Source organism: Stenella coeruleoalba (genome assembly GCF_951394435.1).
Source record: "Stenella coeruleoalba genome assembly, chromosome: 16".
Taxonomy (NCBI): domain Eukaryota; kingdom Metazoa; phylum Chordata; class Mammalia; order Artiodactyla; family Delphinidae; genus Stenella; species Stenella coeruleoalba.
In genome coordinates, this window is record NC_137162.1 from 83,009,959 (window position 1) to 83,025,962 (window position 16,004).

Consider the following 16,004-nt stretch of genomic DNA (forward strand, 5'->3'; position numbering starts at 1 on the left):
GGTGGTCAGAGGCAGCCTTCCTGAGGAGGGTAGGGTCGACGTTAGCACTTGCACGCTGGGCATCTGTGCCAGAGTGGGAGGATCCGGCCTACGTGCGAAGGCATGAGCAAAGGGGCAGAGACGGTGATGATTTTTTCAGGAACAGCGAAGGAGCCGGCTTTGTTGAAAATGGGCTTTCAGGGAGGGATAAATTGGGAGATTGGGATTGACATACACACACTACTATATGCAAAATAGGTAACTAATAAGGACCTACTGTACAGCACAGGGAACTCTACTCAGTAGTCTGTAATGACCTATATGGGAAAAGAATCTAAAAGAGTGGATAGGTGTATGTGTGCGGCTGACTCACTTTGCTGTACAGCAGAAACTAACACAACATGGTAAGTCAACTATACTCCAATAAAAAAAAATTTTTTTTTAAGAGAAAAAAGAAAATGGGCTTTCAGATTGGAGATAAAGACAGACAAAATGGAGGCAAGATCTGACCACAGGGGTAGAAGTGTGACCCTCATCCTGTGTGATGGAGACAAGCCTGGGCGTGAATGTGGGTGTGGAAGCAGTGGACGAGAGTGTTTGTGGGAGGGGCGATGGGAGGCCAGCCTGAGTCCACTGTGGTCCCTGAGGAGTGAGACAGGGCTGTGGATGCTGAAAGTGGGGTCTTCAGTTCACAGTTACATTGTCAAGGTAGGATCTCCAGGGCTAAGGAGTAAAGAAGGGAGAAGAGCTGAGGATGCCTCAGGCTCTTTGGTGGGGGTGGGGTATACTGAACAGAAATAAGTCAGGTTTTATTTTTTACGTTGTTACGATGATAGCATCCTGCTACGTAACACAGAAGATACAGACTGTGATACAGTACTCAGCATCAGCCCTGGGGAGTTACAAAGTAAATTCTAGGAGATGGTAACTCTCGAAGGAGATAACAGAGGAAGGTAAGAGGTTCTAAGGCTGAGCTCCCTCCAGTATTTCTCCTCCAGAAGCTGTGGGGCTGAGAGCTGCCGTGAGCTTGCCTGTTGCTCCAGGGCCTTTCCTACAGGACATGTAGTGGGAAGAGCATAGCCTATGGGGTCAGTCACTCTGGATCTGAATCTGGGGACAGCTGTGACTCCTAGACACAATGTGGGTGTAAGTGCCTGGCTCGTGGGAGGCACACATGCAGTGGTAGTTCTGCAGAGTGAGGTGAGCCTTCGAGGAACAGGGAAGAGGAGGAGCCCCCAGGCAGGGACACGAAGGGGCAGGCCAGCTGGTGCTGTTTCAGAGCTGAGGACGGTGTGCAGTCGGTGGGCCCAGCCCTGTGGAGAAGGGCCGGGGAGTGAGGACCAACAAGCTCGGTGTTCGTTTAACTTAGTGTCCTTTCAGTAAAATATAAGGTGTATGTTACCATTTCAAGGGAACGAGATTCAAATTGAGTTAAGACTTAATGTTAGTCTCACCTTGTTCCACATATAGAATATGTTGATTGGAGCTTTATACCTAATATACTGTTCTCTTCAGACAAGAAAGAACAGTTAAGCAGTTTTGAAACTATGGGCTGAAACAACAGTGAATTTCAGTAAGTTTTAAAGTACTGCATCCCTATTTCTAGATGGCTAGTTTTTTTTAATCCTGGACTTAGTAAATTAAAATGCCTCTCATTTTCGAAAATAAGCCTGAAACTAAGATTGTAAGGAGTTGAAAACAGCCCTTCGTCCCAATAGAATATATTGGACGTCTAATTGGTAAGGGTTGAATCTTTTTGTTTGTTTTAATTAGTATTTGGGGACAGAAATATTCCAGAGGTCTTCTAAAGAATTACAGTATGTAAGGAAATATTGAAATCTGTATTAGGGTTCTCCAGAGAAACAGAACCAACAAAGTGAATATGTATAGAGAGATTTATCTTAAGGAATTGGCTCACGTGATTGTGGAGACTGACGAGTCCAAAATCTGTGGGGCAGGCCTGCAGGCTGGGACTCAGGAGAGCTGCAGTTCATGTCCACAGGCCGCCTGCTGGCCGATTCCTTCTCCCCGCCCAGGGAGGTCAGTCTTTGTTCTCCTAAGGCCTTCAGCTGATTAGACGAGGCCCACCCACATGTGGAGGGTAATCCAGTGTACTTAGTCTACTGACTTAAATGTTCATCTCATCTTAAAAAATGCCTTCACAGAAATATCTAGAATAATGTGTGAACAGGTTTCTGGGCACTGTGGCCCAGCCAAGTTGACACATAAAATTAACCATCACAAGTCCACCACCTATGGACTTGTGATGGCACCCTTACCCATGTCCTTAAACCATAATTAACCTGCAAGTAAAGGTGATTAACAAGGTCATAATTCTACTTAACATGGTACAGCTATCCCAAGTACAACCAAGAATGCCCTAATGCCTTCCTCAGAAGAGGAAGCAAAGTCCACAGGTGATGTTTACCCTTCTCCTTGAGATCCCATAACTTAAATACTGTGACGTAAAGTTAACAATACTTAAACACTATGATATAGGGAATTCCCTGGTGGTCCAGTGGTTAGGATTCCACGTTTCCACTGCAGGGGGCCAGGGTTTGATCACTGGTCAGGGAACTAAAATTCCACATGCTACACGGCACGGCCAAAACAAAAAGAAAAAATACAATGATACAAAGTCACTATAACTTATGTTCCATGGTAAGGGGATAAGAAAGGAAAGAAAACAAAGATATTTGCTTATGTATAGGTATACACACACACACAAACACGTTCATAACAAAATAAGGAGGAATACTCATGACAGGTCCAGTCCTGGGTTCTGTCACTGGTCACGTGGTCATAGCTGGTCTTCACCTTCCTCTGCCGCCTATTCTGTATTCCCTTTGCCTTCAGTTAGTGCCTCAGCTGGTCCTGGTTCTTTACCTGGTGGGATGATGCAAAGCTTCGTGCCTGAAGGGCCTGGGCCACTACTTGTCCTGCCTGGATTGGATTGTTGCATATTTCCACTCACCTTAACCTCAGGGATGGTGGTACTAAGAGATGCCCTAAGTGACCTCCTGTGTCCCAGACACACTGTCCTCGGCTCCCTGTGGAGCACAGTCCAGTTTCCCCTCGGCATTCAGGGTCACTCACCACAGCCAGCACCAGAGCTCACTGTGCCTGTTGGTGCAGAGGCAGGAGCCCTGACTTCAGTTCAGCGGGATCAGTGCGATTGAAGTTCATCTTCTAAGAATGCATTTGAGTGGGGGCATGTTGATCCTCAAATGCACCTACTCTGCAGTTAATTCACCTGTGATGAGGTGAAACAGAGCATCAAGCAGAGAGAGCGTGCAGGAATCATCTCCCTTCCAGTTAGGGAGATAAGATTCCCTAATGCCGTGGTCCTGAATCTTGAGCCAGGTGTGGATTCCTTTTCAGGAAAAAAAGAAGAAAGAAAGAAAATGCTAGCGGAAGTGCTAAGAGCTGACGTAAAGCATTTTTATATTAATTACTTAGGTATGTACAGACATGACACATGAAACCTTTATGCTTTATTTTGTATAAATGCTAAACTCATTTACATATAAAGTACAAGCAAAACCACAAAAATAAACTTCAAATTGACAACAAGTGAAAGTAACAGATGGATTTTGCCAGTCATAACTTGCTACTCTAACGGGCCTAGGGCTGGTGTCACCCAGCTTCCCTGAGGTGCTGGTGCCTGCGATGGCCCTGCTCGCTGGCCACTTGCCTCCGTCCAGATGGCTGTGGAACCTTCGCTCCGTCACAGCTCTCTCTGCCCTCCCTCACTTAAGTGTCACACACACTTCTGTGCTTTTCTCATTAGCCTGTGACAAAGCTGTACACTTCTTTGAACATTCTTTATCATGTACTTTCATGGTGTTAAAGTCTCAGGTTAGTAAATGATTTAGTCTTAATGACATGAAAGTGTTCCACTTGTAAATTATCACTGCAAAAGAGAAGTTGTACTTTTTAACCAGCAAAATCAAAATGAGTACACTGACAGATGTGGGACAATTACAGATGAACGACGTCATGTTGCCGTTGAGACATGGCAGTCAGGGGGGCTAGACATGTTAATGAACCCACTAAACTAAGAACTTGATGTTACTGCAGGTGATGGGGCCAAGAGGAATCACAGAACAAAGTACAGCACTAAAACTGTATGTTAATACTTACTTGCTAAAGGCCATCCAGATAATTCTGAATTTACCTGTGTTCATTGTTTTTTAAATTATCAAGTTAAGGTTTCTGTGAAGAACTCAGTCTCCCGAGAATGCGTCTAAGGTCTCTCCAAGGTCTCAGGTCCCAGTTGGAGCAACACTAATGTGCTGGGAAAATACTAACCCTTGAAGACCTGGTACGAGCTACTGAATGCATGTGGGAACGGGCACATCGCTTAACCTCTGGCCGTCGAATTCTGGGTTTACGGCTGACTTCGGGCCGTGTTTGCTGGCCTTCAGGGTCCGTGCTCTTCCTTCCTCAGTCCCGGCTTGGACTTTGAGTGTGCAGAATTCTGTGTTGGGCTTATACTTCAATCCATAGCCTCAGAAAGTAGGGTCCCGGCCAGAAGAGGCCATGTGACGGCGGGCTCCCCAGGAGACTCTGCTGACGGTAAAGGCCCTGCTTCTCTTTCATTACAGATTCTGAATCCCAGCACAGCCATGAAGTGATGCCTCTCCTCTACCCCCTCTTTGTCTACCTCCACCTCAACCTGGTCCAGAGCAGTCCCAAGAGCACGGTGGAAAGCTTTTACAGCCGCTTCCATGGAATGTTTCTGCAGAATGCCAGCCAGAAGGACGTCATCGAGCAGCTGCAGACCACCCAGACCATCCAGGACATCCTGTCTAACTTCCGGCTGCGGGCCTTCCTGGACAACAAGTACGTGGTCCGCCTGCAGGAAGACAGCTACAACTACCTTCTCCGCTACCTCCAGAGTGACAATAACACCGCGCTGTGCAGAGTCCTCACCTGGCACATCCACCTGGATGTGCAGCCCGCCAAGAGGACGGACTACCAGCTCTACGCCAGCGGCGGCCCCTCCCGGGGCGAGGGCGGCGGCCTGGAGCCTGCCGACGTGCCCGCGCCCATCCTGCAGAACGAGGCCGCGCTGGAGGTCCTGCAGGAGAGCATTAAGCGTGTCAAGGACGGCCCCCCCTCTCTCACCACCATCTGCTTCTACGCCTTCTACAACACGGAGCAGCTGCTGAACACGGCGGAGGTCTCCCCGGACAGCAAGCTGCTCGCCGCTGGCTTTGACAACTCCTGTATAAAACTGTGGAGTCTGCGCTCCAAGAAGTTAAAATCCGAACCGCATCAAGTAGACGTGTCCCGCATCCACTTGGCTTGTGATATCTTGGAGAAGGAGGTAGGAATGTCGGTCTTTCTTCCCTGCGTCTGCCTTACTAATCAGCTTGGAATATTCGTACCCAACGTGACAGATCTTACGGCAAACGCACTTCCTTATTTCCCGCATCGTATAGCTAACGCCAGACTCATGCCTCGTAACCTGTAGCCAGTGACTCCCTGCTAATGCCCAGCCTTGGCGGAGACAATAAGCAATTAGACGTAGGATCACTGGGTCAGAGGGTCTGCGTCTTAAAGTGTGATACTGCCGCCTCCCAGTGCCATGAGCAGTAGATGAGGACACTGGTTTCTCTCCACCCTCGCCCACCCTGGCTGCTCTCGGCCTTTCGAGGGCAGTGCAAGTCCTCTGGCTTCACCCAGGGTGCCGCCATTTCGTCCAGCAGTCGGTGTGATGAGCTGGTTCGCTCTGTTTGCGGGTGGTAGTTGAAAAGGGCAGGCACAGTGGCCTGAGTTTCAGGTCACCGAGAGTCATTGCCTCAAAAAGAGCATGGGCAAAGGGAGACAGAAATTGAACTGCACAGAGCTCACCTTCCCTGAGAGTGGCGCCACGGAAGTTGTGGGTAGGATAGCGCTGTCGTATCACCGCTGAAATTCAGGTGGCTCGGCCTCAAGTTACTTGGGATGGAAAACCTTTGCACCAGGTTGAAAAGTTAATGAGTAAAAAAAAAAAAAATCGCTCGAGTTAATTTCCCGTTACTGATGAGGGTAGCAAGAATATTGGTGTACAAATTAAGCCCCTTTTCTACCTATTCCTGTTTTCTTAGTCACCTTCCAGTTAGTATGGCCTTCGAGTCTTTGCTTCTTGCAGTTAAGACAGTATAATTAGAGGAGTTTGTTAGGATGAGTACAGAGTCTAAATTCCGATGCACCAACTTCGATTTCTAGAATTCTGTAGTGCCCTCCAGAACGTGTTTCAGTGCGCGAGTTTAGCTTCCTTGGAGACACAGCTCTAGCGTCTTGGTGGTTCTTCACGTACAGTGAGGGATACTGCCCTCGTTTACTCTGTTTTTTACTTAAAAAAACTATTCCTACCGACCTTATTAGCTTTGATGATACTGAGTTTGGGGATTTTTCTAGGCATTAAAAAATAATACAAAGGAAGAGAGCAAAGGTAGAAAGATAGATGCAAAGATGGAAAGAACGTTAGCCTAAAATAAAAGTTTTTAAGATTACACCGTGGCTACCGCTGCATTTTGTAACATGTGAATTATATCTCATTTTTTTAAAAAAACCAAAACAGTAACCAAAAGCTCCTGTGTAAGCATAAAATTATCCCAAATGCACCTGGATTTACAGCCCTGCCCTCCAGCTTCTGTTGTCTCCACGTGAAGAGAAGCTAGATTAGCCTCGGAAATGTGTTCGCTGGGCCCGCAGTGCTCCCGTCACCCGGTGCCAGCAGCCTGGGAATGGGGAGCGGGCCTGCCCTCCCTCCCCCACTTTGCTGCACACCGGATGGAGATAGCTTGTCGATTGGCAGCTGTGTGTTTTTAATATTTGCACAGCATGGCAAAAGCACAGGTCCCCAGTGGAGGACTTGCCCTTCTTTCCAGTTATGTGGACAGGACAGGACCACCCTCATCACCACCAGCCTCCCCGCCCTCAGCCCAGCAGTGCAGCACCTGTGTTCAGTTCATTTAACGTCTGGTCATTCTGCCCCCAATCTGGTCGTCTTTAGGTTTGAAAAATCAAGTCAGTGTTGTCAATAATACTCAGTTCTGTAACTTGTGTATAAAACTGTCATTTAGATCTGGCCAATAGGAATATAATGTGAGCCATATATGTAACTTAAATCGTCCTAGTAGTCACATTACAAAAGTAAAAAGAAGTAGTCAAAATTAATTTTAGTAATGTATTTTCAATCCAATATGGCCAAAGTATTGTCATTTCTACACATAAGCAGTATTTTTTAAATGTTAACGAAGTCTGTTATAGTCTCCCTTTTTGTCCTAAGCCTTAGAAATCCGTTGTGTATTTACACGTAGAGCACACGTCCATTCACACTAGCCAGCAGCCACCTTTTCTCTCCTAGGTCAGGCTGCTGTCATCTCTCACACACATAGCAGTGTCTCACTTGCTTCCAAGTCTCACCCACTCCCAAGCCCAGCCATATTTAATTTCTTTCGGCTCCATCGGTAGCTAATTGGAGAACAGCCCCGGGCTGACTTTCAGACCCCAAAGTACCCTGATCTAGGAATGACCACACTGTGAGCTGGGCCACTTGGAACGTCCTAGCACAGAAGCAGACGGAGGGACTCCATGGCCTAAAGCAGGGTCAGCAGACTATAGTATTTGAAGATGTTATATTTCTTATTCTTTGAAAATTTCTGGTTTAAGCATGTCTCACCATGTACATAATATAGTTTATTATTACATGAAAGTACTTTACAAATTAGAAATTCCTATTTGGGATGCATCTGGGGTGGAAGTTACTGTGAGGGTTTAGACAGTGGCAGGGCATTTGCGGTGCTGTTCCGTTAGCATGGGAGGCTCCGTGAGGCCAGGCACGTGTGACCCACTGCCTGTTCAGGGTTTCAGCTTGACTGTGCTGAGGCCCTAATGGGGATGGGTTGAGCCACAGAAAAAAATGTGGCCGGACTATTTTAAGCTGCGGTCCTGGCAGGGAGCTGATAGGGATAGCCAGCAGGCCCATGCTGGCTTCCCCATTTCTTGGTTTGTAGAGTCAACCAGGCACTTTTCCACAGGCTCAGGACAATGGCTGGGCCCCTGGGGAGTCCAGCTTGACTCCGGTGTGTCCTGCTCTCTGCCTGTGAGCACACAGAGGGGAGACCCACTTCCATGACTGCCTGGTCCAAATGAAGACCTCTTAAGCCTCGGAGACTACCGTGTGCCCTTGTCGGCCGCTAGCTTTCAGAGGCCCTCTGTGTAACTCACCCAGGGTCGTTTCTTGCCCCCGCAGCTCTGACACAAACTCTCCGGTGCAGAGCAGTAACTTTAAAGTGTTGTTGTAATCTCTTTGGAAAGGAAAATTACTAATATTCTTGGTAACGCTCAGTAGAACCTTAAGCTCTCAAACGCTTAAGTGCTTTTAATGTTGAGTATCTGGAAGAGCCATTTTGAATCTTCATGGACATCAGTGTTTATTTTCTCTTAACTTTTCTCCAATACATAAACGTTGGAGGCATTCATTCCATTTTGAATTTAATAGTTTTCAGATTAAAAGGATGCCCTTTTTCTGTCCAGAGGCTCACGAGGCAAGCGGTTCATGAAGCTTCATCCTACCTCCTGCTCTTCCAGTGAGGTCACTTGGCTTTATGAATTCCAGGGTGAGGACAGCTGCAGTTTTAAGGAGCTTGTCCGCGAGAGAATGAACGGAGAGTGGGTTTGAACACAGAGAGTGTGCTTGTGGGGAAGAGGATGAGGAGAGGGGCCCCCCCACACCACGAGCCGTCCTTTCTGTCGCCACACCTAGGGATTCATTTCCAAGACTCACATGAGTCGCTTGGCTTTATTTAGAGCAATTCTGACTCCACGCCTCATTTGTTACTTTGGGAAAATATTTGAGACCCTCCAGAGAGTCACGGTTTCAAAACTCTTCTTTCCTTTGGACACCAGCCGTTCATGCCTGGTCACAGGGTGTGAGCATAACTTGCTGATGGCTGCACCCCTGGCCTACTGTTACTTCTGCGGTATGTCCAGGTTTTAGTTTTGGATGAACTCCCGCAGCGGTTCTGTATAAAAATCTTGAAACCGCGCCTGCCTCCATCACTGGCCCCAGGCGTGGCGGTAACAGGCATGTGGAGATTTTTCTAAACGGACTGGAGACAGGGGGCAGCATGGCCTGCAAAGCAGCTGAGACTGACGGGCGAAGACATGCCAGTAGAAGAGCATCTAAGAACATAAGTTCAAAAGTACGTCTTTTCGAGCGATCGGCTCTTGAAATCGGTTCTCCTCAACCTAAGAGTAAGGTCCACAGTCATCGCTCTGCACTAGTAGCCTTGCTGTAGTCTTAGCTGCGAGGTGAATTTAAGGAAGGCAATTTGTAAGTGGTAGGAGACTTTTTATTCAGTTATGCAATTAAGAGTTCTTCTCCTGGAGTCACCGTAAAGAGCAGGGTCGTTCACTGAGTATATGCTGTTTCCCAAGCAGGTCTGTTTCTAGACGTTTGTTTTCCATGACAGACCACTAAACGCTCTTCTCTTTGTGTGTGTGTGTGTGTGTGTGTGTGTGTGTGTGTGCGTGCATGCATGCGTGCGTCCCCGCAGGACGACGAGGACGATAACGCAGGCACGGAGATGAAGGTCCTGCGGGGACACTGCGGGCCAGTGTACAGCACCAGGTTCCTTGCGGACAGCTCAGGGCTGCTCTCCTGCTCTGAGGACATGTCCATCAGGTACTGGGACCTCGGCAGCTTCACCAACACCGTGCTGTACCAGGGCCACGCCTACCCCGTGTGGGACCTGGACATCAGCCCGCACAGCCTGTACTTCGCCAGTGGGTCCCACGACCGCACGGCCAGGCTGTGGTCGTTTGATCGGACGCACCCGCTACGCATCTACGCCGGGCACCTGGCAGACGTGGACTGCGTCAAGTTCCACCCCAATTCAAACTACTTAGCCACGGGCTCGACCGACAAGACGGTCCGGCTGTGGAGCACCCAGCAGGGGAACTCGGTGAGGCTCTTCACGGGCCACCGCGGCCCCGTGCTCTCTCTGGCCTTTTCCCCCAACGGTAAGTACTTGGCATCGGCGGGCGAGGACCAGCGGCTGAAGCTGTGGGACTTGGCGTCCGGGACCCTCTACAAAGAGCTTCGGGGCCACACGGACAACATCACCAGCCTCACCTTCAGCCCGGACAGCAGCCTGATCGCGTCGGCGTCCATGGACAACTCGGTGCGCATCTGGGACATCAGGAGCGCGCACTGCAGCGCACCCGCTGACGGCTCGTCCAGCGAGCTCGTGGGCGTCTACACCGGCCAGATGAGCAACGTGCTGAGCGTGCAGTTCATGGCCTGCAACCTCCTGCTGGTGACCGGAATCACACAAGAAAATCAGGAACATTGATTTTTATCTTTGATGTAACGGACTGGGGCGTGCGAAGGGCTCCAGACGACAAGTCTTAGGACAGACGTATGAAATCACTGACTGACTGTGAAGGACTCCCCGCGTCCCCACGCATCCCCCCTCGCGCCCCCTCATCCCGCGGACATCCCGAGCCCGCCACCCTTTGCTCAGCCCCCAAGTGTGGAGGGACGGGGGGAGGAAGGGCGGTGACGGGGAACGAACGTGAGATCAAGAATCACGGAGATCCCGCGGTGTCCCCCTGCCGGCCCCTTCCTGTCTCTGGAGCCAAGATGCCCTCACCTCGCCGGGGCTGCACTTGGCCAGAGGAGGTTTGCTGGGCGCCCTCCCCAGGAGCAGTGCTGCAGGGTCACTGGGTGGAAGGGACTCTATCTGGGTAGAATTCGGGGGCGGGAACGAGGAAAGGGGGCGGGGTCATCCTGGCAAATGTCTTTCCTTTTTCGTGGTTGCAGAGAACCAGGATTTTTTATTATTATTATAATTATTATTAATGCGAAGAGGAAGCCTAGCACTGGCGGAGGGGCCTTCTCTGCTCTCATCTTTCAGGTTTTACTCCTGGCACTGGCTGTGATACTTGGAATTTTGAGGTTCAGGGAATTCAGAGAATTTGGTCGTACAGTGTATTGGGCGAAAGGGAAAATTTCTGGGTGACAGATTGATCACTCCAGCTGACATGTTTCTAGAAGTGGGTGGGTGGATTTGATTGAGAAAGTCTTGGGCTCTTGCAGTGATGGTGGGATAGATTCTTTTCGTGGCTGCACTTCTATTAACAGTTCTCTCCCCTGAAAGGACAGATTGTGGTAAAGAAATGAAAATAATTGGAAGTGAGAAGTCAAAAGATAGAAAATGTTGAATTTCCAAATGATTCTGAGGTGTGGCTCTTCCAGCGTCTTTTCCCCCTGAGATCATCCCTCCCACCTCCTGCTTTGCAATAGCAGTTTAATGAACAGTCTGTGAAACAAATCTTAAGTACGAACACACACGTCGAAAACTACGCTCTGAAGATAAAGCAACTTCTAATTTGTGGAAAAAGGATTAAATATTTCTGTTTTCTGAAAAGAGTTATTTTGTATTTTGTTTTCTATTAAAATGTATTTAGTTTCAAAAAACAAAAAGCGTTGGCATCTCTTTTAAACTGAGGACAGGCGGGGGTGTGGGCTGTTCTGGGGACACAGCTCAGCTTTCTGCAAGGTGGCAGCCAGTTACGTAGCCCGGACTCCCCGGGGAGCTGCTCTCCTGTCTCTTGTATTCTGTCCAGCTTGCTTCAAATCATTTCTCTTTGCATTCACGTGGATTATTGATAGCATACAATACTTTTTATATATCCAAACTTGCCAGTGGCTCGCCAGAGACAACATACATTTTTCTCTCTAGAGTTTTTTGGTGAGATCCTACTTCAGTTTTCTTTAAAGACCCCATTGTAAAATCTCTAAGGGGCATAAGGACGGTGTCATTTAATTAACTCAGACCATTTATTGAACCATTCCAGATAAAGGACTCATTCAAAGATTTAAATGATGCAAGAATTTTTTAAATGTACTTTAAAACATAATTTTCTGGCAAGGACACCAAGATGTATCACGAAATTAAATGGGAAGACTAGAATTCTAGGCCAAAAAAATTTTTTTACTTGAGCCTAAGATCCTAATTAACAGGAAATGTTTCTTATTCATAAAACTCCATATATTTCAGATATTGTAAGAAAGAATGTTTGGCGGCATACCCAGGCAGCATCACCTTTCACATGGTCTGCTGGCAGAGCCTAGAATTCAAGCGCGTTCTCATCTGTAATAAGTGAGCTCTTAAGTTGGGTTTTGTGGTGTATTGCTAGAAACAATGAAACGCCTAAATTGGGCTGAATCTTTCTCAGAAGTGAAAGGACCACCGATTTTAGGTTTCATTTTTGTGTTTTAATGCAGAATTTCTCTGATTAAACGCAGAAGTGCATTAGGTTGGTCGGCCATCACTACCAATCACATATACACTTTGTGATTTCAGTTCAGGCTCTCAATGATCTGCATAGTTGGCCTTTTGTGAACTAATCTTAATGTGGGATATAGTTGAATTACCCCACATTACTTCCCCAAACCCTTAGAAATATTATAAGGGTGTGTATGTGTCCTTATGTCCACAACGGTGCATGAGAACATGGTCACACTCTTCAGGTCGCTTTCTTGTACTGCTTTATTTTATCTTATCTTCAGAGCAATCCTGTGAGACAGACAGGACTAGAGATATTACCATTTCGTAGGTGAAGTACCTAAAATACCCAGAAAAGCTGTGGTATCTGTACCCAGCACGGAATAGTCAACATGTCTCAAGTGTGTTATGTAGACGATCTATATTCCAAACCCTCAAGTTCTAGCTAGAGGGTATAGTCCTGAAGATAGAAGAACTTATTTTTTAAAAACTCTCCAAAAAGGAAATATGAGTATAAATAAGTTATTTAACAAGCATGTGTATATGGCTCTTACTCTCCACCAGAAACTGCTCCAAGGGTTTTATGAAAAGTAACTTATCTCCATAACAACGCTGTGGGTTAAGTGCTGTTTATAATCCCCATTTTACAGGCGAGGAATCTGAGGCACTGATGGATTAAGTCACTTGCCAAGTGTCATCAATTACAGCTAGTAACTGATGAAGCCAGAGTTTGAAGTGGGCAGTCTGGCTCTGGGTCCATGCTTCATCCACGCTGTTGTCTCCCTTCATTCCCACAGAACCAGGTAAAGAGTGACCTGAGGTCTCTAGTAACAGTGTTCCTGGCAGTAGTTACAAGACTCATGCTTCCCTTTGCCAGATAAATCAGTAGAAACAGCAGGATCAGGAACTGCTAGTAAGAAAAAACTTAATATATAGCTAAAAGAAACCGCAGAATATTCACTTATTTTGAAGCACAATGGTAAATCTCTGCAATGTGTTTAAGGTGGGGGACGGGGGAACAGCTGAAATTTCTTAGACTGACAGGCTCAGAAAATCTGACTGTAATTTAGCAATATAGACTAGCCAAAAGAGAGAAAATTAGGATAAAGGAAAGTAATGTAAGACATAAAACAGGAACCAATTTAAAGCTTTTATGTTCAAGATCCAGCTTCTAAGGGTATCCATGATTCCTAGTTTTTCATTTTATTCCCGTATTTAAAATGTCTTGGTTGTATTAAAAAAAAAAAAAAAAAAAAAAAACCTGTTGCATATGTAGGCTTCTGATTCTGCTATCGCCCAGATTGGTATTAAGTACATGGATTAAAAGATTAGTCTGTACTTCAACTTGTCTTTCAGTTGCATGTTTTAGAGAAGTGTCCATTATGTCTATGCCCGGCCCACACCAAAACTTCATATTATTGTCACCTGCATAGTAGCCAAGTGACTCAAACTGCTTTGTGGGGAGCAGAAAATCTTCACTGAGGAGCTTAAGGAATGCAAATGTTCCCTGTCAATTTCACGCGTTGAAGGACACTTAAATACTCTCCTATGATTGACTGAAATTCAAAAACAATTTTTCTATGTTAATATGTGAGTGTCTGTTACAATCAGATATCATGTTAGTGGGTGGAAATACAGTGGTAAGCAAAACTGACACAGTCCCTGGCTTGACTTTAGAGAGGGAGGCAGATATTGATCAAATGATGCCATAAATATAGACATATATGTTTTCAGTCTGTAGCGCGTGCTGTACTGGCTGCGGTGGAAGAAGAAACCCAGGGATCCGGAGAAGTAGTAATTAAGCCGAGGCCTGTAGGATAGGTGAGAGTTATCCAGGCAGAGTCAGGAGAGAACTGGGCACACTCAGGGAAGTCCAGTGGGGCAGGTAAGGAATGCCACAGCGTGACATGAGCTTGGGTAACTGGCATGGCGTCAGGCACCAACAGGAGTTTGGAATGGAAGCCACTGAAGGGTGTAGAACAGGGAAAGGATGCAGCCCGGTTTCCACCTTAATATTGCTGGCAACAGGAAGGCATACAGACACGTTTACAACTGCAACTCACTTCAACATCAGGATAACTAGGCATCGATTACTGAACCCAGGCTGTCAGGCACTGCGGGGCACAGCTGAGTGGTGGAAGCCAGCTGCCCTGCCGAGTGGCCCCCCGGGCAGTGAACTGAGAGCAGCCTCCAACCCAGAGCCAGTGAGGACCTAATTCTGCCAAAGGCCACGCGGCTGAGCTTGGGTGCAGATCCTGCCTGGCTGAGCCTCAGATAAGACCGCTCCTGACCAACCTGGTAGCAGAGGCATTCAGTAAGTGCCCAGATCCCCAGCTCACATTGGGGTGAAAGAACTACTGATTTAAAAAGAAATCACTGGCAGCTGGAAGGAACACAGAGTGGGGGCAGGGTGGTGGGCAGTTAGGGTCATTGCAGTCGTGCAGGGGAGAGAGGCAGGCGGCGTGGGCCAGAGTGGCTACAGTGGGCAAGGAGAGAAGGGGACAAGTCCAGTGAGTATTTCAGAGCTGGATTTGGCTGGACTTTGTCCTGGGTTGGATGGGAGAAAAGAAGAAAGGAATAATGGATGACCCCAATGTTTCTGGCAAGAGCGATTTCATAGCTGGTATTGCCACTTACTGTGATGAAAATACTAGAGGAAGAGGAGGTTGGGGAAGGGATAACGAGTTCACTTTTGGGCCTCTTAAGTTTGAGGTGATTATGAGAGAACCAAGTGAAGACGTCAGACGCCTTTAGAGAGGGACAGACGCCTGGCGCTCAGGAGACATCGGGCCTCGACCTGCTAATTCGGGAGTTGTCTTCATTACAGTGCTTTCTGCCACGTGGGACAGAAATAGGACTCCAAGTGGCTTTAAAAATAACGAATCTTATTGGTTCACATAACAAAGTCTAAAGGTCAGGTGTGTCTCCTGTGCAGAGCGCTACCAACAGCAACGAGGGCCAGATATTCATGTCCAGTGGGAATGTGACCTTACTTTCCATTCCATGCTCTTAAGAACAAGGAAAAAAATTTCTGGAAGCACCAACAAACCTCTCCGATTTGGATTAGGCCTGCTAATCACTGAATCAGTCCCTGACAGGGCAAGAATCCTTGGCATATAGTTGGAATTGGAAACCTTGCAAATAGATGAGATGACCAAGGATAACCAGGAGATCAGGGGTTAGGACTACGTCTTGATGTTCCCTGACATTTAAAGGTCAGGAAGGAGTTACAGCCAACAAAGGAAGAAAAACAGGAGAGGGTACCGTTCCAGAAGCCTAGGGGAGAAAATACTTCAAAATCGGTAATGGTCAGCTGTGCTACTGAGAATTCACAAAAGATAAGGATTCAAAATTATCCATTAGATATGGTGGGGAGGGGTGGTGGGGACTCACAATCTGAGCACTAGAAGTTATGGCTGAGTAATGAGCATTGAAAGACCGTTGAAACTGATTGAAAAGAGGAAAGGTAATAGGAAATAAATATGAAACTGTGAAGGTGACACACACAGCAAGGGAGGAAGGAGAGATTTTGTACAACACTGCTAAGACAACTGGCAATCGACAGGGAAAAAAAAAAAATTAGACCCATAACTCACTATGCATGAAAATCAACTCCAAGTAAAATAAAGCCTAAATGTGAAAGGCAGAAATCTAAAGCATTTAAAAGAATATCCTCATGACCTAGAAACAGGAAGAAATTTCTAAAGACACAAAAGGCCCTCAATAAAAAAAAGA

The 16,004-nt window shown here is 47.0% G+C and overlaps 1 protein-coding gene across 10 annotated transcripts in view; it reads left to right on the forward strand.

Moving 5' to 3' along the window:
• Window positions 1-11,403, forward strand: part of TAF5L (TATA-box binding protein associated factor 5 like) — a 26,639-nt gene extending 15,236 nt beyond the window's left edge. For all 10 annotated transcript variants that reach the window (XM_079899636.1, XM_079899634.1, XM_079899635.1 and 7 more), the window contains 2 exons: window positions 4,587-5,311; window positions 9,534-11,403. In XM_079899636.1, the coding sequence (XP_079755762.1) occupies window positions 4,587-5,311; window positions 9,534-10,331 (1,523 nt within the window). In that variant the 3' untranslated portion in view covers window positions 10,332-11,403. The remainder of the gene's footprint in view (window positions 1-4,586; window positions 5,312-9,533) is intronic.
• The last annotated feature ends 4,601 nt before the right edge of the window (window positions 11,404-16,004 follow it).